The sequence below is a fragment of the Eublepharis macularius genome, chromosome 17 (assembly GCF_028583425.1).
Source record: "Eublepharis macularius isolate TG4126 chromosome 17, MPM_Emac_v1.0, whole genome shotgun sequence".
Classification (NCBI taxonomy): Eukaryota; Metazoa; Chordata; class Lepidosauria; order Squamata; family Eublepharidae; genus Eublepharis; species Eublepharis macularius.
The window spans coordinates 18,311,730-18,335,564 of record NC_072806.1 but is presented as its reverse complement, the minus strand read 5'-3'; the positions used below and the strand labels follow the sequence as shown (position 1 = coordinate 18,335,564).

The 23,835-nt window shown below is 47.0% G+C and overlaps 1 protein-coding gene across 1 annotated transcript; it reads right to left on the bottom strand.

The window, feature by feature from the left end:
- Nucleotides 1-1,601: 1,601 nt before the first annotated feature.
- On the bottom strand, nucleotides 1,602-23,507 carry LOC129344893 (Na(+)/citrate cotransporter-like). Its single transcript, XM_055001808.1, has 12 exons — nucleotides 23,409-23,507; nucleotides 19,364-19,492; nucleotides 18,331-18,467; nucleotides 16,894-17,027; nucleotides 11,178-11,301; nucleotides 8,689-8,811; nucleotides 8,080-8,292; nucleotides 7,536-7,633; nucleotides 6,901-7,019; nucleotides 5,244-5,405; nucleotides 3,620-3,757; nucleotides 1,602-1,736 (listed from the first exon to the last, which is right to left on the bottom strand). The coding sequence occupies exons 1-12, from the start codon at nucleotides 23,505-23,507 to the stop codon at nucleotides 1,602-1,604; spliced, it is 1,611 nt and encodes a 536-aa protein (XP_054857783.1).
- Nucleotides 23,508-23,835: the final 328 nt, after the last annotated feature.

Below are 23,835 nucleotides of genomic sequence, written 5' to 3'. Positions count from 1 at the left end.
CTTCCAACACATATTTGGTTCTTAAGTGTCTGACCATTCTGCATCTACTGGCAATACTATTTACCAAGGTATTGGGAGTACAAAGAGGGAATTTTACCTTTAGCAGTGGAAATGGTGGCAGTGAAACAAGGTTTCCCACCCCTTTATGAAGTAGGCTGAGCTTATTTTTTTAATTAACAATTTATTTATTATATAACAATTTGTTAAGTGTAAAGAAAAAAAATTAAAAGACTGATTAGCAGGAGCCCTGAGTTTCAACTTGTGATAAGCAGTGCTGTTAAGTCAGAAGAAAACACATTTTGACACAACATACAATTAAATTGTGAGAATGTGGAGTTGGTCAATAGGTTATATGATTTTAACTCAAGATCAGACAGAACTGGGGAGGGAAAGTATTAGCAATTAGCTTGCTGGGTATGTGCAAACTGGAACCACCATGCTGACATGCTCTAGATCTGAAAGCCAGGAGGCCAAGCAACAAGAGAGGGCTATTGCATTTCGGTGGCTACTGTAGGATACTGGATTAGATTGGCCCAATTTGATCTGATCCAGTTCCAGGGCACTTTGTTGTATGTTCTTGTGTCTCTCTTGAAAGCACAGCTGGAAGGTAGTATTACAAACTATACACAGAGAGCACAAGTGTGTACATGTTGGGAGGGGCCTCCCAGAATGTTCCACGATCATTGCTAGTCTCTTCCATTTCCAGTAAACATCATAAGGAATGAGCTCACCTGGGGCATCCTACAGAAATACGTCCCCCATCTCATGTTGGGTCCAGGCACTAGTATCCCCATCCTGAATGTCCCACTGATTAAAATGGAACAGATCTCACATTTCCATCCATCTCTGCTCCCTGCTGTGTCCCTCTGCCCTCTCTCCCATCTTCTCTTGCTGGCTGGCTTGGTAACTCCTGCCTCTCTTTCTTGAGCTGTTCTGTTAAGCACCACATGTGCAGAAGGTGTGCCATCATTAACTTCATCATGATGTAGCCATCCTGGAGCTGCCCAGATTGGCAGCTCTTCATTGCCATCAGCCCTCACCTGTGATGTTTAGGCAGTGGCCACCTTTTATTTCATGGCTGGAGAGCTCCCAGTTCAAGAATCAGGTGCTGGACTTCCTGTCCAGCACCTGATTCTTGAACTGGGCTTCCTGTCCACACATGCACAATGCTCGATTCAATTTTACTAACCTCAGCCCATCTGAATGACAACCTAAGCACCAACTCCCTCTTGACCTGTGACTCGATTTATAAGATAACAGCCTTGCTTGGCAGCAGCAAAGAAACAAAACAGCGTAAGAACAAAAATCCAGTTCAGCTGTGCTGGCAATTTCCAGCAGTTGCCACACAAAATTCATGCTTGTGCTCTTCACCCACTCATCACATTTTTATTCCACCCCTCCTCGAAGGATCTCAGAGTGTCTTCAAAGACCTGTGGAGGCCTGGCCCTTTCAGAGATGAACCCAGGATTCCTCCCCGAATTTCCAGCTTGTTCTTCCTTCACTTGTGTAGTACTTACTTTTGAAGGAAAATACTTGCTGAGGCCTTCCATTGTTTTTGTCAATGAATGTAAAGACAGTGGCATGATGGACAAACACTATATTTACACTGACGAGGTGACGTTTGCCCTTGCCCACGGTGGAAACACGTCTAGGTTGAACAGGAAACGGCCCCAGGTATTCAAGGCCACAGATGCACAAAGGATGCCAATTAAATTCATCACAGCTCCATTTTTTGCCTGGTGAAGAGAAAATAAGGAAGCAGCCTGAAAATTCTGTAGGTGGCCCAAATCAATTAGCAAAGGATCAGATTGTACGAGAAAGCGATCATCCAACAGCTAAGAAAGAACTTGGAGCAACCTCTGTCGGAGGATACTCGGGCCCACCAAGACCTTGTGTCCTTTCGGCGGGCCTGCAAGACAAGAGATGTTCCGCCAGGTATTTGGTTGAGGCCAGTATTCAGATCCACCGATTGGCCTCCCTGCCTGTCTCCTATTAGTGGGGGGCTATATGAGTAATCTGCCCCATGTAGGAATGGTGACAAATCGCGTACCAACTCATGCCTCCACCCCTCTCTTCCCCTTATGGTTGACAGTGAAGGGTGAAGTGAATCCCGCTTCCCGAGTTTGTTTTTATGCCCCTAAATCTGGCTTTTATCATTATACTGTTTTATCAATGTGTTTTTATTTGTATGTTGTGATCCGCCCTGAGCCCATTCGCGGGGAGGGCAGACTATAAATCTAATTAATAATAATAATAATAACAATGATGATGATGATGATGATGATAACCTTTTCCCCCTGGAGTATGATGTATTAAACACTTCCCCTGCTCTCTACCTTTCCTGAGACCATTGAAGGATGGGGTGAACCTCTTGAGCTGCTAGCCACACATGGCAAGCCTTCAGTGTCCACACCCACCAGGGAACCGATTTGTGCAGCCAAAGTCAGACATGATCTTGCACAAAACAACAGCCACACGGCCTCTCTCTGGCAGTTGGAACATTTAACCTGTTTGTGCTTCTCTGCAGAACTTGCAGCAAAAAATATGTAGTTGAGACACTGAGCCTCTGATTGCGTCCCTCCACCCTCTTGGCATCTTAGTCTTCTGCCCCCAAACTCCCTTGCCTCTCTCCCCTACCCTGTGTTCTAGCCAAGGGCACACAAACCCTCCTGACTCTTGGTCCCATGGAAATTCTCCATTCATAAACGCCACTAAAAAAGAGTCAGGTTTGCATGAGAAATCTGTTTTTCGAAAAGTAAGCATCTCCTAGTGGGAGGGAGCACGGCTAACATGGAGAGGGTAGCACAATTTATTTATTTATTTATGCCGTTTGTAGTCCGCCTTTCTCACTGAGACTCAAGGCAGATTACATAGTGTGAGGTTAGTACAATCAATATCAAGTACATTTCCATAAACATTGCCACAGAGTAAATAAATACAAATTTACAAATATACAAGAGCGCCTGCCTGTTCCACCGACAGTCCTTGGCCAGATGATTCTCTCTTTGCAGAGCATCAGGGGTGCTCAAGGGCAAGTCCCCAAATATAAATTTGTTCAATACCAATTGAGCCTCTTGCCCTAACTTTAGTTCTGTGTAGCAGCAACTGAGAGCCAAACTACAAGTGACGCCTGACACTAGTTGGATACTTGTCAGTTTCCCTCAAGTTTTGATGGGAAATGTAGACAGCTTGGCGGAATGTTGGACAAGTGACAGTTGAAAAGTCCATTGGACAGCAGTTGGAGAGCCAAGCTGCAAGACCAGGATGCCTACATTTCCCATCAAAACTTGAGGGAAGCTGACAAGTGTCCAACCTGTGTCAGGCATCACTTGTAGCAACTCATTCCTTCAGGCTGGCTCCAACATGCGCTTCCAAAATCAAAGCCTTCATGTCATCCCCTACCTCCCATTCATTTTTCTGAAAAAGGCTTGCAAGTATTCCTTTGAGGAACTGATAACTTAAAGCAAGTCACACGTTCTCAAGCCTGGGCTGTGGCAGAATAGTTTCTCTCCCTTTGAACACGGGATCAGAGCACTGGAGGCACCGCTGCAGGAATGTCACTTGCAGGCAGTGGAAGGCAGCACCAGGATTTACAACAGCAATCCATCTACCAGCTTACCATGTCCAAGATGCGGAGGTGACCGTATGAAAATACGATTGCATTTGGAGGGGTGGCCACCGGCAGCATGAAAGCGAAGGAGGCACTGAGCGTGCAAGAGATCATGGCATAGAGGGGGTTGATCTCAATTGACTGTGACTGGGAAAAGAGAGAAAGAAAGAAAGCAAAACATCTTAGGGCCAAGCTACCAGTGACGAATGACACTTGAACGGCAAGTGAACAGACTCACGTGTATTCCTCCCTGTTCGCTTGCACTCCAACGCAAGTGAACAGGGAGGAATACACGTGAGTCTGTTCACTTGCCATTCAAGTGTCATTCGTCACTTGTAACTTGGTTCTTAGTTGCCCCTTCAAGGGGTTGGAGGTACAAAGAGTCATCAAATCCCCAAAGGCAACAGTAGAATTTAGGTCGGGCCCAGCTTGCCTCACTATTCTCATCTGAGGATCTGGTTTGACCTTTTACATGTTAAGTCAACACAAAAAGTCAGAAATATTTACTTATTTACTTTACTTCCAAGATTCTAACTTACATGTCTGAAAATTTTAGCCAATTTAATTTTATTCTAGCATTGCTTATTGTATGTTTTATTTCATTTATGTATTTTATTGTATGTTTTTATTGCATTGTTTTCTAATTTTGTGATTCACTTTTGTTTACCCTGTTTGCAGTGAGCATTACACTGTAGTTATGCACCGTCTGTTGTAGGTTTTATACTGGTTTTATTACATTGGCTTCTGATTCTGTAATCCACCTTGAGTTTCTAGGAGAAAGGAGGACTATAAATAAAGTAAATAAATAAACTGCTTATTTCATTTATCATTTGCTTTTCTCATTGAGGCTCAGGGTGGATTACGGAATTATAAACATCATGCAATAAAGGTCAGTAAAATGCAAACAATAAACAATGCAATAAAACTGGATTACACCATGCGAGAGCAATAACATATTTAAAAACCCAGTATAATATCTCTAATAAACAGACAGCATCGTACATTCAGTAGGCACTGGAGGGTGGGAAATTAACAGAGAAGAGAGAGAATTAACAGAGTGTGGAGGATTAACAGAGAATTAGAACCACAGACAACCCAATTCCCAATATAAAAAGGGGTCCTCTGGCACAATTCTGTTTTACCGCATCCCTATTAGAAAATTAAAGGCCAGGGTTGTGTTGGCTTTTTTTTAAAAAATGATGTGCTAGTCTGAATAATCGTTGCAGGGCTATTGGGTTCTTGGCTGCAGAGTAACAATTGTCCAGGGTGATAATTTAATGTTCTTGTCAGATTGTTCTGGGAAGCTTTCACGTTTTCTAGATCCGCCTCTTGGAGAAGGTTTGTCAGAACCTAAGAGGCTTTCTCTTCAAGATGACTGAGTGTCACCTTTTAGGTCCTGGAATTTACCAGGCAAGATCAGCGACGGGATCCCCAAGGCTAAATCTAGTCATCTGTAGGGAAACAGTTTGTCTACAGGCTGCCAATTCTAAATGAAATGCAGAAGCAATGAAACGTTCAAGCCACTTGGTGTTATTTTACTGTGAGTTGCCCTGGGAAGGGCAGAACCATCCCATTAAATAAAGAAAGAATTCCTTTGTTTGCCATGCAGAGGGAAACAAAAAAGCAGCTTTACCAAAGATGCAAAAACAGGCAGGAAGAGTGTGGCTGTGGACATGTTGCTGGCGCATTCTGTGAAGATAGCAACCACCACAGAGATGATAAGGGCAATGGCCCAAGGAGGGACTGTATGCAGAGAGACCATCTGTGCCCCCAGCCACTTGAACAGCCCTGAAGCCTGGAGAAAAAGGAAAAGTCAGACACCGCACACACCTCCCACCTATGAGTCACAGAAGGGAGTGGGGCAGATACGGAAGACGCTCAGCCCAGGCCCTCTGAAGACACCGCTGCACTTGTCAGCAACTGGTGAATGGAGGAAAGGAGATTTGCCCTGTCCCTCCATGTTCTGAGGCAGTCTACCTCTGAATATTGTTTGCTGTAGGAGGAAGAGACAAAGGCTGTCGCCACCTGGCCCCACTTGTAGGTTGCTCGGAAACAGGATGCTGGGTTGGATGAATCTTTGATCTTTCCTACACTCCTTTTAGATCATCTCACTTTAAACTCATTCACTTAAACAGGCACTTCTGTTTTTTATTATTATTATTTATTAGTTCAAGAATTTCTCGCTGGCCTTTCCCTTCCATATGCTTACAGAGTTAATAGGCAGTTCCCGAGAGAGGACAGCAAGAGACACACTTGGGCTCCCTGCTCCCCATCAGCAAGCATCCGCCAGCCCTGGTTTGAAACACACGAGGCTGTCTGTGTGCCACTGGCTCAGCAACCCACTGGTGCCAAACAGCCTTTGGTGAGGCAGTGGCGGGGCCACCGTGTACAGAATCCTCTTTGTCTGAGATTAGTCTTCCTTTGCTCAAGCAAAGAGCCTTTGGGAAGGACAAGAGGAGTCTGTACGAGGACACTAGGGACGGTCCTGACTGAATGGCTGGTATTTTCTTTTTAAACCTGAAATTTAAAAGCCTCACTAGATCGACCGCAGCAAATAACCAACATAGCCTCACTATCCAGAAAAAGAGATTTCCTAACAAGCTTAAATTGAGTCAAGTTCTCCCTCTCTCAGTACCATCAGGATGCAAACTGCAGCTGCTTAGCACAAGTGGCAACATGAGGGAGGGACTTTCTCAAAAGCCAGTAATGCTCTGCATGGGCAGCATTGAATGAATCACTACTAGAATCTGCCACGGCTGGAAAAACTGGATGGGCAATGTTGTACTACAAGGACTTTGCTGGGTGCTCTCTGACACCCCCCACCCTGTCCCCAACAGAGAGCAGGCAACACCTCTGATGTTTTGCTGTAGATTGAGCATACGAATTTGGCCTGGCCTGGCCTGGCCTGGCAGCCTTTTCACTTGAGGAAAATACTTGGCATGATGGATCACTGTCCTCCATCACTAACTACTTGCTAGCAACAGCATGGTTCCCTTTGGGTGTCTGGAATGGGCTCTCCTCTTATCTCAGCCTCCCCAGAATAATTTTGTGGTCACGATCACAGTCTTATGTAAAGGTGAGGGATTTGCTTAAAGTCATCCTGCAAGATACTTCAACCCCACCCTCAGTAATTCCACTCCCTTCGGGTGAGACAGCCCTTTCCTAAGTTACATAACAAAATTCCTGTCATTCTCAAAACGGATTGCTTGTGCAGCTGGCCAGCCTCCCTCCTGCAGCTGAAAGCCCAAACATCAACCCTCAAATGTGAGACAGGCACTTTGAAGACATACTTCGCTCCCGTGGGCCAGGGCGAAGCCTCCCCCAATCAGCAGTATGACATTCCAGGATACATCTTTCTGGACCATCTTCCAATCCAGCAATGGGGGTGGAAAAAATGGCCTCTTCATAGCTGCAAAGAGATGTCAGATATTACATTTACATGTCAAGATACAGCAGGAAACTACCTGAGCATTAAATGAACACAATGATGGAAGCTAAGGTGGGATGTGCAAAAGCACCGTTCTGGCTACCCTCCTCTCATTGTGAAAAGGGCCATGACTCAGTAGTACAGGATCTATTTTGCATGTAGCAAGTCCCAAGTTTCAGTCCCTGGCTTCTCCAGTTAAAGGGAACAGGCAGCATTTGTTGTGAAATACTTCCTCTACGCAAGACTCAGCCAATAGCAACCATGTGTTTTCTATTCATTGGAGCTACACGGATTACCATCAGGGTGAAATATATGCCCTGTCCTGAGTCTTCCAAAACCGAGCCCTTTGAGAGATGCCTCCCTCCCACCGGATCTCAGTTGAAGCTGAACTACCAATGAGTAAAGGGGGAAGAGGGTGATTTCCTCCAAAGCTCTGCAGCCATACCTGAAAAGCATGGCATTTCCTGTGACTGACAGCAAAGACCCCAAGTCTTTTACCTTCCGGATCACTGCTGGTACCACATCTGGGCTTGGAGGATGGTATGACAAACAGCAGGACAGAAACAAAGAGGGCAGCTGTGGCATCCGTCACATACCTGGAATACATGGGGTGTTTGACATAACAAAAAAAAGAGGATTTGGGGAAAAAACTGTATGCATCTGGACCTTCTCCCAAGGAACACGGGATGTCATGCAGTAGATTGTTCATCGTACTCTGACAACCACCTCGTGAAAGGTGACTTGCCCAAATGAGCATCATAACTGATTGGGGGTCTGAACACAGCTTTTCCAGGTGCCTACATCTGATAGGCTAACCACTACTCTCCACGATCTCTATGTTCCACCTGCCCAGGGAATGCTGACTCACACTCTGCAAGCAATTTGCCTGCAGTAGTGACTAAGAAGACAAAAACTACACTGTTTAGATGACTCTACTGTGCACCCCCAGGTGGTACAATCTGTGCATGGACCAGAAACATGCACGGGAGGGGGGGGGTGTTGTCTGACACAAACCGGGCCAGCAGCTTCAAAAGCCACTTACTTCTTCTTTTTCCCAAAGAGCAAAGAGGCCCAGCCTGGGATGAAGCCAGGATCTCTTGTAAGCCAGAGGAGGATCAGTAGTATGAAAAGCATAAGCACGTTGAACTCTGCAAAGGAGACGGGGCCTAACTTGAGGTACTCCCTTTTCAGCAAGTTGAAAATAACCGCCTCCTTCTTGCTCTTTTCAGTTTTGGAGTCTGGTGTCTTCTTGAAACTGGAAAGACAAGGGAAAGGTTGAATGACTTTGCTACTGACTTGCTGCCAAAGAGGAAAACAGACAGGTGCCTCTGGAACTAAAAGCGGCATTCAGACTAGGGTGCAAAGATGGCATCCAGACCCCCCCCCCTTCCCACTACACTTGCTGCTGCCTCTGCCTCTGCCTCTGCCCCACCCCTCTTCCTTTCCTCCTCTGCACTTGCACAAAAGCACAGTGCACCAACAATCACGCTGGGCCTTTTTATGGCCTGGAGAACATCTTCTTTCCCTTCATTTTCGCTTTCAAAGCCCAGCCGCATTGTACCGTTACAGTGCAGCTGTGCTGGGAAAGAAGAACCCTTTGAAGGGCTTAAAAGGGGGAGAAATGTTTATTCATTCAAAGGTGAAGTCTTACTGGAAGCCCACGAAGGAAAACTGGAGCCAAAGCCAGGCCAATAGCAACATCAGGAGCATGTTGGGAAAAGCAAATGCAAACCAGCTGGCAAAGTTCAGGATGTCTTTATTGTCAGGAAACAATCTAGGAACAGAAATAAAAGGTTTTTCTACAACAGACATCTAACATGCGAAGAATACATGTCAGGAGATGCAATGGTAGCCAGGAAGGGTAGCTTTAAAAGACCAAGCCCATGGCAGGGCAAAGGCTTTACTATACACTTGAGCTGTGTAAAGGTGCTGGGAAATGCCAGAAGGGAAACTTCAGCCCATTATAATCTCTCCAGGACCAAGCCCAACTCTGGAAGGTAGCTCCAGCCCATTTTCATTCCTCTTGCTGCCCTCTGGTTGTGATCCCACACAGTTTTAGAGCAGAGAGGTGAAATTGACAGAGCCTTCATGGAGGCAAAGATGAAATTAACAAACACTCTGAAGGGCAATCTCTGCTGGCTGGGTCTTTTTAAACTACGCTTCCCAGCTAACATTGTGTCTCCCTACACTTAACGAATACACGTCGATGTGTCTCATGTAGACAGACTCTCTGCTGAACCAGTTTCATTGGTTAATATTAGTTTCAAGGCATGAGATTGGGCTGTGGTCTGCTCTGGGTTTTTTGGGTACTAGAAGTTGTTAACTGGGCTGTGTTCTTTCACAAATCATGATTTTCAGGAGGAGGGCTTAGATTTCATTTTTATGGATTGCTGTCAGAACTATGGAGTAAGCCAACAATGAGGTATGTTTAAACATGGCACAAGGCTTTAGGCTACAACATGAATCCTCAAGTGTGCTGCCCACTGATTCACCATTCTCAGGTCACCTTTTATTTATTTATTTTGAAACATTTCTGTTCTGGCTTTCTACCCAATAGTGTCCCCAAGGCGACAAACATCAAGATTTTTTTTAAAAAACCAACATTAGAGCAACATTTAAAATGAAATATATAGGGGTCCCCAACATGGCGCCCAAGGGCACCAAGTGTTTTTAGAAAGTGGGTAGAGCCAGATGGGGCTTTTGCTCAGCAAAATTTTCTGGCTATGCAGATTTTTTAAAACATTGCTTTGGCAGTAGCTGAGACCACAACACAAGGATCTTCACTGTGTCACTGAAGGTAAGCTGCAGCAGCCCTTGTTTGGCTGGCTCTGCCTCCTGTGGTAGCCATTTTTTGGCTTAGTGTGGTGGGCACAGAACTCCAAAGGTTCCTTCAATAAAAACTTATACATACACATAACATCAAATACATGAGAAAATATATGCAATATAGAGTGAGTGCAGCTACTGTAGCTGTTCAGAGAGAGCTGCAACCGAGACGCAGGGGGGGAAGAAGACCTGATCCTGACTGTAGTTCATATTATAAGATCTACAAATCTAATAGCAAATTAGAAAGTTTAACTTTAAATAATTGTATTATGAAGGGAATGCAATACTTGTAGATGTAGTGTGTGTTTTTTATATGTTGTTTCTTCCCTTTCCCCCTGTTCCCTTTTTCCCTTTTTTGTAGTTTTTGAGGTTAGTAATTAAAAATTAAATATATATATATATAAAAAGAAAATATATGCAATATAAAATATACATAGAGTGGCATGGGCCTCCTCCGAAGCTAACAAAGGTGTATAATCATTTTAATGGCCATTGTTGGTCTTGTGACAAGATAAAAGCAAATTTTTGTTGTGTACATGGTGGAAATGAGTTCATGCAAAATGCTTCTGGAAGATGGTCACCTCAGCGCTTTCTGCAGGACTCACCTGTGAAATCCTATTGGACGCTGTCTTCATCTTGTTCACTTAAGTTACCTCTGTCCAAATGAATTATCAGGTGATAGCTCTTAATATGCCAAGTGTGGCTAAAGTTTGGGAGCAAAAGTTGGCAATGCCTCCCTCCTCCAAAAAAGATTGGTTAATCAGGGCAAAAGAGATCTCTGTATTATTTAAACTCACAATACTGCCAGGAATGGAATATTGCAATGAGACAGATGGAATTGTTATCAGCAGAAGTATTAAAAAGAGTTTAAATGTTTATAATATCATTGTTTGTTTTGTCTGTTCTGTATTATTTATTTAACGAGTTTTCTAGATTTTCTGTGTAAGTTATGGGTCCAGTAGCACCTGAAAGACCAACTAAGATTTCCAGGATGTGAGCTTTTGAGTCAGAATATGTGTTGCATCTGATTTTTTCCTATAATTAAAAAAATGGGGAAAATCATCATTATAGGGGAGAGGAGACAGGCAGGAGTTGAAAACTGTTCTTGGGTTTCATGCAAATGATAAAATAAATCCTTATCGTCAAAGGGCGGGCGGGGGGGAGGTTGGAATCAACTCAGGGAGCCCCTTTGGCTAGCAGGACAAGGTCATCTCAGGAGGACCGTCTTGAAATATGTGGGAATGCAGGATATAAATGTTTTAATAAATAAATATAATAAATAAAAAGCTTAAGGAAAATTCCAAGAGGACTTACTGGTCTATCTGGCCTTTCAGAACCACGTTTGTTCCTGTTCCCGTCAGAGTTGCTGTCCCACCAATGGTTGCAGCATAGCATATACAAAGTGTCATCCCCTTGCTGAGCCGCTTCTTTAAGTGGTCTGTTATGCATATAAAAATTAATTTTGCCATTGATGCATATTCATACAATTTATTAATCTAATCAGTCATGTCTGGACAAGATTCTGCCTTCCATTTTGTTGCATATACTACTCTTGCTGCTGTCACCATATATTTTAAAAGTTTGCTATGCTCTTTTATTATATTACTTGGTAAAATATTTAATAACACACACACACACACACACACACATATATATATATATGTGTATGTGGTGGACATGTAAGAAGGCAAGAAGATACTGGATAAAAATACAAGAGGAGATGCAAAAGATATTGAAGCTTCTCTTTCTGATGCACTCTTTATTTTTATATATATATATAAAAATAAAGAGTGCATCAGAAAGAGAAACTTCAGTATCTTTTGCATCTCCTCTTGTATTTTTATCCGATATCTTCTTGCCTTCTTACATGTCCACCACATATGATAGAAAGTTGCATCCATACATTGGCATTTCTGACACTTTCCACTATAATCCTTACTAGTTTTTGCAATATCCTTAGTAAAAATATACCATCTAAAAACATTTTATACCAATTTTCTCTCAATATTTGGCAATATAGAAATTTAATTTCTTTAGTCTGTAAGTTTTTCCACTGACTCACTGAAATGTTGTTACCGACATTTTGCATCCATTTAATCATACAATTTTTGATCTGTTTCGATTGTTTCATGTTACAATAAGATTTTATATACTTTTCTTAACAGGTGTTTTGTCTGTCAACAGATTAGTTGTTCAAACTCCCCCCCCCTCTTAATTGTCCTCCTCCTTTGGATAGTTGTTCTTCAAGTTTAGTTGCTACTTGATAATATGTCAACCATGGGATGTTCTTTCCCTGGGCTTGAATTTCTTCCCATGTTATTTTTCCTTGCTTGCCCATCATTGTCTTGAGCCTGGGTCTTAGGGTTGCCTGTTCCCTGCTGGGGGTGGGGGATCCCCTGCTTCCACCCTCCACCCCCTGCCCCCGCTTGCCTGGCATGCTCCTGGGTGGCACAGCAGCCTGATTCAGGCCCAATTTGGCCGAATCGGACTGGATTGGGCCCCCCTGTGGAGCACAGGAGCACTTCCAGGTGGCACATGAACCATACAATGACATCACTTCCCAGAAGTGATGTCGTCACACAGGCTGGGAGTGAGGGGGAAAAGAGAAACTAGGTGCAAGGTGTTCACCCGACCCCTTTTGTTTACTCTTTCGCAGTAGATTTTACTTTATATGTGATCAAATGAGGCATGAGGACCCAGGCAGTGTAATAAACAACTTTATTTAAAAGGTTTAGTGTTCAAAAACTTTGTAGAATAAGGAGAACAGTAAAGGTTGGTGAACAACCAAAACAAAACACCCTAGCATGTCGATCTAGGCTGTTCCTATCTGTCTCTTGGTAAGGACTTGCCCCTTCTGGATGAGGGATCTCTCCATCTGCAGCAGCCTCTCCTCAGCTCTGCTCTCTAGGAGTGAACCTCTTCCCTTTATCCCTTCTTCCCAGGCATCCTCCTCCTACTTCTCTATTGGTGCAATTTTCCCCTCTAGATCCCCAGTTAACCAATCACAGGGTCCAAAGGGGACCTGAGAAATGTAGGCCCTGTAGTCAATCCAATACAGGCTTCCCTTGAGCCACTAGGCCTCACTATGTAGGTCCGATAGGGTTGCCAGATCCCCCATCCCGCCCCCCCCCCAGGGGGCAGGAGGTCAGAGGCTTATCAGACACCAGCAGCACTGGTGAGAGACTAAGGGTCTTCCACGGTGCCCAGCCCCCCGCTGCCAGACACACACAGGGAACACCCCAAGTCCCACCCTGCTGCCTGCAGTGAATTTGAGGTGGGGGAAAGGGGACGAAAGCAGGGCAGGGCTGGAGCCTCCAAAGTACCACTGGACACCTGCTCTTTTTGGCAGCAGAGCCACACAAAGGTATGGAGGCACCCCATCCGACCAGCCCAGAACCAAAGACCATTTGCTGGGATGTGTGAAAGGACAGCTGTATGGGGAAGAGGAGGGGGGCTACCACCATGTACAGGTGAGCAAATATACAGAGAGGGAGCTGTTGTTTGATACAGACTTGATTGAACTGCCAAAAGCGAAGAGAATGTCTGGACCTGTTGCCACCTTCCCTCAACCAGGTAGAGAGCTGTGCCTATTAGTGCACCAGTCGGGGCCAAGAGAGCCATTCCTCATGCTACTTTCTCAGGAGTGGGGTTCACCTGTGGGCTGCCTGGGGACCACTCCTGGGGCTGGCTTGAATATAAGTTGAGGAGAATTACCGGAGGCTGAAACAGCCATGCTCCTCGGCCTCCCTGACGGATCACAACTTGCCTGAAAGGGAAATGGAGACATATGTAGCGGCAGGCCTGGCCTCATGCAAGCCACAGCCACATCTGCCATGTCCAGGGAAAGTGTCTATGTCTGGGGGCAGCAGCAGTGGCTCCATCGCCACAGGTGTTGCTGGCAACCAGTTAATGGATGCCCCTCCAACAAAAAAAGTGCTCCTTGCCTGCACCTGGATGTTTTGCTGCTGTGTGGCTGCTTGGAGCTCTGATCCTGTGCAGGAGACAGTCGGTGTTGCGCAACCACCATTGCAGGGGAGTTACGAGAGCAAGCACCCGTTCATCCTGATCCACAACTGTGCTCTCTCCTCTGCCTGAGGGGGAGCCTAGCCGAGGCAGTCTGAACAGAGCCCCGACATGGGCTGCTGGAAGCCCAACCCCGAAACAGCTATGTTGAGCACGGCTCCCTGGGCGACTGCCTCTATGGCAGGCATGGGGCTGTGCTGGCTCACGGGCCTGGGCCACATCCCCTTCAGTGAGCTTCAACCGCAGAGGCCAGCATTTGGGGTAGCGTTGGCAAGGGGAGAGGGAAGGCCGGTGTAAACAAGCAAGCCAGGGTAGCTGCCTCCCCAGCTCTTTCTTACCCGTCGGGGCGCCCTCACCCTTCCCGAGCCAGGACTCAGGAGATGGGTAACCTATGAGGGAACTTGGGTAGTAGTTGTTAGTCAGACATTCTGCATGTGGCTTTCCTTTCACATGTGAGTGCGAGGCAACACCTCAAATTTCACAGTGTCCCCCCTGCGCACTCTTGCCCTGCCACTGTGAGCACCCTCTCCTGCCTCACGCTCTAAGGGGGCCCCCCATGACAGGGGGCTCTCGGGCAGAGCCTCTGGCCTCCTCCCTACTTACCTGGAGTCACGGGTGCCTTGGCCAGAGGTTATATACGGTGCCCGAGGAGCTGATTAGGCGCAGGGGAGGGTTACACTGGTGTAAGTGCAGGATACACTGGCTTGACTCCTCATTGGCTTCCAGGGTACTTTCAACCCTGGATTGTGCTGTGAATGTGTCATACTTAAATGCTTATGTTTTTCAGCATTGTTTCAGCTGCGCATCAGATTTCTGCTTGTTTTAAAAATTCTACAATTTAAACCTTTCTGCATTGCTTATTGAATGCCCCAGCTATTGACATACACTGTGTGATCCACCTTGAGCCTCCGTAAGAAAGCCAGACTATAAATAAAGTAAATAAACAGATAAGATAAGATCTGTGTTTCTGGATCACACCAAGTAGCCCATCATCCTGCCTGTAACCATACTCCTCCAAAAGCCCCCCTGGAAACTCATGAACAAAGGATGCAATAAGGTTGCAATTCTGCTATCTGATCCTAGCATCTGGCATTCACAGATATGCTGCCTTTGAACATGGAGGTTCCACTGAGCAGACCTGACTAACATCTGTTTGTAGACCCATCATCAGTGGATTTAAAAACAAACAAACATAACCATCTCAACTATTACCCCATCTGGTGGTAGTCCATACTGCAAACCATGTGCTTGGCCTGGTGATGGTGAAGGCTGCCTCTTTGAATTAATACTGTAAGGGGCCTCTTGAAATTAAGCCTCATAGAGCCCGAGTCAGGATGGGGCTGTTACTTTCTTAGGCTGGGTGAACACCCCATTCCCAGCAGTGAGGGAAAAACTGAAATAAAATGTTTTGCTGCCTTGATTAATGTTGTTAACCTTTTGCTTGATGCTTTAGCAGATGCCAGTTATACTTTACTAGCAACAAAGCCCATTGTGGGGGGAAATACAGCAGGCTCTAGAAAGGGCAGGGCAGCCAGGATGGGCATTGCTCCCTCCCCCGTGCCCCAGTCTGGGCAGGGGAGGGGAGGGGGTGGGAGCAGCATTGCCCCCTCCCCTGTGTCCTGATCTGGGTGGGGTAGGGTAGGGGGTGGGACAGGCATTGCTCCCTCCACTGCACCCTGATCTGGGCAGGGGGAGGACTGGGGAGGGGCGGGCATTGCCCCCTCCCCCACGCCACAATCTGGGTGGGGGAAGGGCAGGGTGGCCAGGCCAGTCAGGGATGCCTCCTCTGCACCCTGAGCTAGGCCAGGCATGGACGCCTCCCGTGTGCACTGATCTAGGCCTCAGAGGCCTGCTGCCGGTGGCACAGAGGCTTGGCATGGATCTTCAATGGTCGCGGAGCCAGCAGGAAGATCAGGCCAGGGGGCTCCCCTGTGCTGTATCTCCCACTGCCTCTGCAGCCCCTCAGAGGCCTGCCTCACCAAAAACTGATCTTTTATCCTGGAGCAGGCGCGCCCGCAGTGCACCTGCACCAGAATAAGAGGTGAGTTGTTGCCAGTATGGCTCGGCTTTTATGGAGTATTATAAAAGGAATGCAATCCCCTAAAATGAAAATGATCCCTGTGGCCCTAACCACATGTTGCATTTTCCCTGGGTGTGTCTGAGGGACTGATCATGGGCGTCTTTTAGAAGCTATGTTTTCTTCAGCTGCATGGGAACCCAATTCAAATCAGGACCACAGGGCACTGGTGGATCAGACCAAGCTTGGCCCAGCCATTCCAGAATCCAGTGTCCCACATTGGCCAACCAGATACCCCAGGTGAGAAGAGAGGTTAAAGCCTAACCCTTGCTCTAATGCTCTGGAGAAGGACCATTGGTGGTTCATGCCCACTTCCTTCCCACAAGACCAGAGTGACTTTTCACCCAACTTTGGCATCAGTTCTGCTGGGGCCCTCAATGCGGGTCCTTAGCCATCCCCTAATAGAATGATCATTTGCCAGCTTGGTTCCCATTGTTGATCATGACACTGATGGTGGTTCTCAGATCCGGTTATCAATAAAATGGGTGCAGGTCTGTGGTTGGGTGAAGGTGGTCAATATCCGGCCAAAATGTCCCAAAGACACTTTCATTGAGGGCAGGAGGGAAGCAGCCTCATAAAAAGATTCTGTTTTTTTCCTGTACTTCACTTTTTGCTCAGAAGCAAACCTAGTTTAATTTTATGGGGCTTACTCCTCCCAAAGGGTGAAGAAGGTTGTGGCCAAAGGAACAGAGCATTCTAGGTCCTTTTTCTTCTCAGGGAGAGCCAAAGGATTTGGCGGCAGTCAGATTGTATCTACAAACATTTTTGGTCTTGTTCTTCTGGCTGCTTTTAGCCTCATGGCTGCAATTTTCCCCATGAGCATCCGCTTGTGTGAGTCCTCAACAAGCTTTGGAAGTGTCTTTTGGTGTATATGGGATGAGGGGGGAACAACGGCAAGCTAATCTGTCCTAACCGAAAGGTGCAACTTACCCTGCTCACTGGCTGCTATTCCCTGATCAACGCTCATAACGGACGCTGTAAATAGTGTGCCCTCTTCAGAGCTGTCCATCTGGTCTAAGATTGCCTGGACAATGGGGACCATCATGGAAGTGGTGACTGTGTTGCTGATCCACATGGACAGGAAGGCTGTAACTGCCATGAAGCCCAACATCAGGCTGAAAACAAGGGCACAGAGACGCTGCAAGAAAGCCAGTAGACCAAAATTTTGGCTCGGTCCCCAGTGCCCAATGAGACGTACCTCCAAGGGGATTGTGCGGGGAAGTTTTACAGAACTGAGTAATTTTTTTTTCTTTTAAACCACAAATTATTAACTTAGTGCTCAACTACTAATTACTAAGTTCTTCAGTACAATAGCAAGATATGAGTCCTGATAGCACCTTAAAGACCAATTTGATTTCCAAGGTATGAGCATCAGATGAAGGCAGCTTTGACTCTCAAAAGCTCATACCGTGGAAATCTAGTTGATCTTTTAGGTGCTGTTGGACCCAGATCTTGCTCTTCTACTGCAGACCAGCATGGCTACCCACCTGAAATGAGGTTCTTCAGTGTTTGTTTTAAATGTTTTCGTTTTGCAAACGCAACCTCCAGGATTGCAGTCATCTTGGAGGGAAATGATACAAGGTATAAAAAAGAAAGGGGGGGAGGGAGACTTTAACCTTTTCTTTTCTTGCTAACGCCTTGCTGGAAAAAGCCACCCTCTGCTGTTCTTATGCTGGGGGAAATGTACAGGAACCTGTATTCCCCCCCCCCCCAAAAAAGCAGGGATAAAAGCAAATCAGGCATGGCTTTTCCAACATGAAAATGACAAGAAGCAAATGGTTGCTGCCGCTGCTGCTCTCCCCCTTAATAAAGCACTCCTGGAGGCTGCATTCACAAAAGAGGCAAACATCATTTAAAATAAATATGGAAGTAACCACAAGGTAAAGCTGAGCCCTTAAGCACTTGTGGACCATCAGGCTAGGGTGGCCTTGAGGCTTCCTTCCCCCACTGGACTTGGGCAAGAAAAAGCTAGGCGAATGGGAGAAAGGTGGCTTGTGTACAATGGGTTTCCTGCCAGATGTGCAGGGGCTCAGGTGGAAAAGAAAAGGAACCAGCTGCGGATGCCTGCAACGAACATGATGCCTGTGAGCTGAGAGTCACCACCCAGTCTCAGGGCCAGGACTGAGTTTCAGCCTCTGGGGATGATGCAGTGTGAAGCATTAAGAGAGAAAAGTCTCTCTCAGAGCATATACGGAATAGCACTTCATAACCAGTGCCTCTCCTATCCTGTGGCACCACAGGTATCCCCTCCAGATCTGGGACAAAGGAAAGGGTCTCTCAGCTAGCAGGGGCCAGGTTCAATGCCCAACGCGTCTTGAGTTCCATGTGCATCCTGACAGGTTCAGCTGGAAGGGAGAATTCTCTCACCGCGCAGGTTTCACGCCGACAGTCAGCAGCACCTTCAGCGCAATCCGTTTGTGAAGGTTCCAGTGCTCCACAGCTGCAGCCACAATCAGGTCCCCGATAAAAAGCATGTTGGCATCCTTCAGGTACTGAATGCACACCTGTGGGAGGGAGGGAGGCTGGCTTGGAACCTTTGCTGGCCTTCCAGAACCAAAGAACCCCTCAGCATGGCAACGCTTCAATCACGCTTCCCATCAGTGGCCCCCAATGGCATAGGCACTTATAGACCACTCCTCTAGAAAGATTAGTGCCCCACTCGGAGTGGTGAACAAAATCACTGTTGTTATTATTCCCACAATATAGCTGGGGAGCTGAGGCAAAGAGGAGTGGTTTACCCAAGGCCACCCACTGAGTTCATGGCAGTAATGGGATCTGAACCAGCAGATTCACACCCCAACCACTTAACCACTCCAAGCACCAGTGTTTTTTTCAGCTGGAACGCGGTGGAACGGAGTTCCGGCACCTCTTGAAAATGGTCACATGGCTGGTGGCCCCGCCCCCTGATCTCCAGACAGAGGAGAGTTGAGATTGCCCTCTGTGTGCCAAGCAGCAGGGAGGGCAATCTAAACTCCCCTCTGTCTGGAGATCAGGGGGCGGGGCCACCAGCCATGTGACTATTTTCTCCAAGGGCAACCCACTGAGTTCCACCACCTCTTTTCCCAGAAAAAAAGCCCTGCCAATCCATTTGGAATGTCTGGCATTTGTCAAGTAACTTTCCAAGCGTGCCTCAGAACATGAGCTGAGTGCAGCGAAAGACACTTCCTAACTTGGCAGCTATCTCCATAAAGATGAAATGCTGCCTTCTGCCCAGGGTTACAGCCAGCCAACTCTCCCCCTCAATTTGCTCCTCTTTGTTAAAGTCCCAGGGACTTCTGGGTGCTGCTTTGGGGGGCTAAAATGAGGTTCCGGGTTTCAGCTGATATAAAAGAAGCTTTTAAAAATGCAACAGGGAGCCTGGTCCCCCTCCAAAGCATGTCCCACTGCCCTTGCTCCTTACCTTTTGGGACTCCACGATACCGAACAAAGGGAACAAGACAGCAGGCAACAGCGCTGTGACTGCCGAAGGGATCACCTCTGTGCACCAATACACAGCCATGAGAATGATAATGAAGCCACACTCAACCTCCTGCCAGACCGAAAAGGGGGAAGCAGGGCTTTTAGGCATAGAAAACCAGGCACAGAATTCAGAACTTATGATCCTTGGTATCAAGAAAGGATAGTTCCAAGCTGGAATGGTTATTTGTGGACATGTGGCATCATCCAATAAATACCCCCTTTCCAGGTTGCTGTGATCTTTCCTAAAACTCATTTGATTTTTTTTTTTTAAAGATCACAGTATACTCCATGGACAGAAAGGTGTGGGTTTTGTAAGTCCCATTCACACCAGCACCAATTTCCTTTCTCAGCTGTCCCCACCTCCCATGGCAACCACACACCATTGATGAGCTTTTCCAACTTTTTTTTAAATCAGAGACCTATTACTATAGTGTTATAATGTGATGGCCATCTATTGCCCCAATCTACTAGGTCCTCTGAATTCCCAGCTCTCATTTAAAGAAAAGTAAATCTCTTAACTCTTTTTGTTGCAGAGGTATGCGCCTACTTCCCAATCAAAACAGGCTCGAAAGCTTTTATTTTAAATGAAAGTGGGGCATTCAAAGGATCTAGTATAGATCATTATAACACTATAGCCATATGTCCAATGCTGATTGTTTTAAGCCTGAAAAAGCCCTCCAGTGGTGTGCGAAGGGAATGGCAGCCCCAAGGGGACGGAAAGTGCTGAAGAAACAGCCGCATGGATGCTCCACTGACAATGCAAACACCTCTGCATTCACCGTGGCAAGGAAAGCTACATGGAGAATTTTTGCCATGTGAAAGTAGCCATGTTTCAAAGGTTCTCTTAGTGCCATAGCCTTAGGGCTTGATGTCTCGGGTCTAAGTGAAGGGTAGTAAACTGTTGCTCCACCTTTCAGTAAGTGCAAACAGATCTAGTGTGTGGGGTTCCTAAGAGCCAAGCTACAAGTGACGCCTGACACAGGTTGGACACTTGTCAGCTTCCCTCAAGTTTTGATGGGAAATGTAGGCGTCCTCGTCTTGCAGCTGTAATGGAGAGCCAAGCTGTAAAACCAGGACGCCTACATTTCCCATCAAAACTTGAGGGAAGCTGACAAGTGTCTAACCTGTGTCAGGCGTCACTTGTAGCTTGGCTCCAAGATGCTTAAAAGGAAAAGTGTTACAATCAGGTTACTAGCTCATCTTCTTCAGCAGCTAGTATGAGATAAGCTATTGCAGAACAAAGGCAGAGAGCAAGCAAGGAAGAGAGAGCTCTCCCTCCCTCCCTCCCTATGCTCCTCCATGGCAGCTTCGCTCTTCCAAACAGGGCCTGCTGCATGTGCCACCCTGCACATTGGTGAAATCAACAGCAGCCCGTACATGGTCTTTCTCTGTGGTGGCCCCCATCCTGTGAAATGGCCTGCTTGAGGAGGTGAGGAAAGCACCCACTCTCCTGGCTTTCCACAAATGATGCAAAACCGAATTATTCAAAAAGGCTTTTTACTCAAATGGGAGGGCTGTATTGTAGGGAAGGGGTCTCAGATGCTTCGCTAATGAGTTAGGGACCATAGACTTCATCACTATATTGCCTTACATATGATCCGCGAATGCTATGTCTTCGTGAACTTGTCTCTATTTACCTTACGGCATTGTTTATGGAAATGTTCCTGATACTGTCTGTACTAATCACACTGTGTAATCTGCCTTGAGTCTCTGTGAGAAAGGCAGACTATAAATGACATAAATAAAAATAAAATAAATAAATAATATGCAATTGTGGCAGGGGGATGAGGAAAAAGGAGAGCACACACTTTGTCCTTAATGTGAGGCTAAGTGTGTCCAGTGCACAAAAAGTGCCCCTCTTAGCACTTGTGAAGTGCTGCAGGGCATGTCACACTTCTGGCTGCGTGCAATTAGAATTGCATCTCTGCTCAACCGCATTTAAAGCTCCCATAACCCAGACTTTTTGGAAGAAGAGTGCATAACCATGTCGGATTAAACTGTTAATGAGACGTTTCGATAGACTCCAGTTCGTCAAGTCAATTTTCTTGTGGGGAGACACTACTAATTAACTGGTTGTAAACGGTGTAAATACTTGCACCCCAAATGACTATTTTTCAGGCCTTGCTCTACTGAAACCCGTGGATTCTCTCCCTCCTCCATCATCACTTTCTCCAAGAACAAACAAGTGACTTTTAACCAAAGCTCTGGAACATGGTATTAACTCTGACCTGCCAGCTGGAAAGTGATATTTTAGAGGGAGATCTTTTTGGATGCTTGTCGTCAGCAAAAAAATGATCACTTGCAAGCAATTCAAATGGGTTTACCCACCTCTGAAAACTCCCTGAGGTGGAGAAACTGAACAGATCCCAGATTCTCTTTGGTATCTAGAATTACACAATACAATTCAAGATTGGATGTCAGGTCTCACCGTAGGACACCAGAGGGCTAATGGCTGGCTCCCACATTGGTTAAACAGTCATAACATCAGAGCTGATGAACTTGGCAGGTTTTGATTTATTTTGGTTGCACCGATACGATGTTGGCCCAAACCACGCCTTTGGCATGGGGTCTATGTCTTCCCCAACATCTGTCACTCAAAAGTAACTACAGATCCATTTAGCGATCACTCATATGCAAGCTATGGACTGTTGTGAGAGCTTGTGGCAGTACGTTTCATAAGTTAACCATGAATGCTGAGTGCCTTCTTCCAAGTGGGGCTGGAGCATTAGCACTTCCGCCTTAGAAATTTTGCCCTGCTTTCCACCCAGCTCCAAAGTCTTGAGATAGGGCACCCAAGCAGAGTTGTCAAGTGGCCCAGAGAAAAACCTCCTGTCTCTTTAATAAAGGTTTAATGGGTGGAAATGGGCAGCTGAAACTTTCCATAGCATGGAGGTAAATAACAGAACCTGGTAAATAACATCTCATTAAGCCTCTGCACCCTCCCTCACTTTAGGATATGGTTGCCAACTCCAGGTTGGGAAATTCCAGGAGATTGAGGGAGGGTGGAGCCTTGGGAGGGCTGGGTTTGAAGGGGAAAGTGTCCTTTCCCTTTAATAAAGGTTTAATGGGTGGAAATGGGCAGCTAAAACTTTCCATAGCATGGAGGTAAATAACAGAACCCGGTAAATAACATCTCATTAAGCCTTTATTAAAGGGAAAGGACACTTTTCTCCACTCCAGCACTGGAGCGGAGTCCTTTTTGTGACATCGGCTTTTGCAACAGAGGGAAGAGAGCCTAATGGTGAGAGACCTGGCCAGAGGAGACCAAAATCCAGGTAGCACATATGCCCGAGACCTGACCTGGAGACAAGCCCCGAGGAGGCATGCTCCTGCAGGCCATGAAGACAATGGCTATCCTTTCATTTCCTCTGATCCTCCAAGGTAGATTGACTCTATATATGGAGGTTGCATTTGAGATAACCAGTCAGCTCCTTCCCTTTGTTAACTGGGGCACCTTAGTTTTTTATATAGAGGTGTCTAGAGAAGAGAATCTGAACTGAACCGTGGAAAGCATTGCAGCCCTCTGCACCCTCCCTCACTTTAGGATATGGTTGCCAACTCCAGGTTGGGAAATTCCAGGAGATTGGGGGGGGAGCCTTGGGAGGGCTAGGTTTGGAGGGAAGGGACCTCAGCAGGGTATAACACCCTAGAGTCCGCCCTCCAAAGCAGCCATTTTCTCCAGAACTGATCTCTGTTCTCCGGAGATCAGGTGTTTCCGGGAGATCTCCAGCCACCACCTGGAGGCTGGCAACACTGCTTTAGGAAAGAAGCAGTAGCTCGGCCGGGTTCGGCGTTTGCAGGCGCCCCGACAGCCACAAGAGCCAGCCGCTTGCTCTGGCCGCTGCCTCGTTTCTCTGACCACTAGACAGGGAAGCCCAGAGCGCAGGGGTGGCGACCCAAAGCGTGGCCGTCGGGCTATCTCGAGAGGGGGACCGTGCCCTGTCCTCGGAGGGTCTCGCCCAGGCGCCCCCGGGGCTCGGACCTACCGAGGTGGGAATGAGCAGCGGGAGCGGCAGGAGGGCGAGGGGGGTGCCCACCAGGACGAGGAAGTCTGTGTAGCGTAGCAGCTGGCGCCAGGCGGGCATGGCGGCCTGGACGGTGCTGGCCGCGCCAGCTGCGCGCCCTCCCGGCCCCGATCCGGAGAGCAGCGGCTGGGAGCGTTCTCAAAAGAACGGGGCAGCGGTTGGTTACCGGGCAGAACGCCGGAGAGCAACAATGCAGTTGCCGGGGGGTGGGGGCGGCATCATTCTGGGGAGAGGCCCGAGGAAGGAGGAGGGGCTGGGCAGGGTCGAGGGCTGGAGCTGAGCCCAGGGCCCCGCAGCGGTTTGTGCGGAGCCGCAAGGAGGTCGAGGAGACGGGAAGGCGGGTAGCGTGGAGCTTCCAGTCGACTCGGGAGCGGGACACGCGGTAGGG

Bases quoted from the DNA above. Each gene is read 5' to 3' on its own strand.
- LOC129344893 (XM_055001808.1), bottom strand. From the start codon at position 23,507: ATGCCCGCCTGGCGCCAGCTGCTACGCTACACAGACTTCCTCGTCCTG. The intron at 8,812-11,177 runs GTAAGTCCTCTT...TTCTGTTCCTAG, and splicing joins CTGAAAGGCCAGATAGACCA to ATTGTTTCCTGACAATAAAG. The intron at 1,737-3,619 runs GTAAGCTGGTAG...TCTCTTCACCAG, and splicing joins ACCTCCGCATCTTGGACATG to GCAAAAAATGGAGCTGTGAT.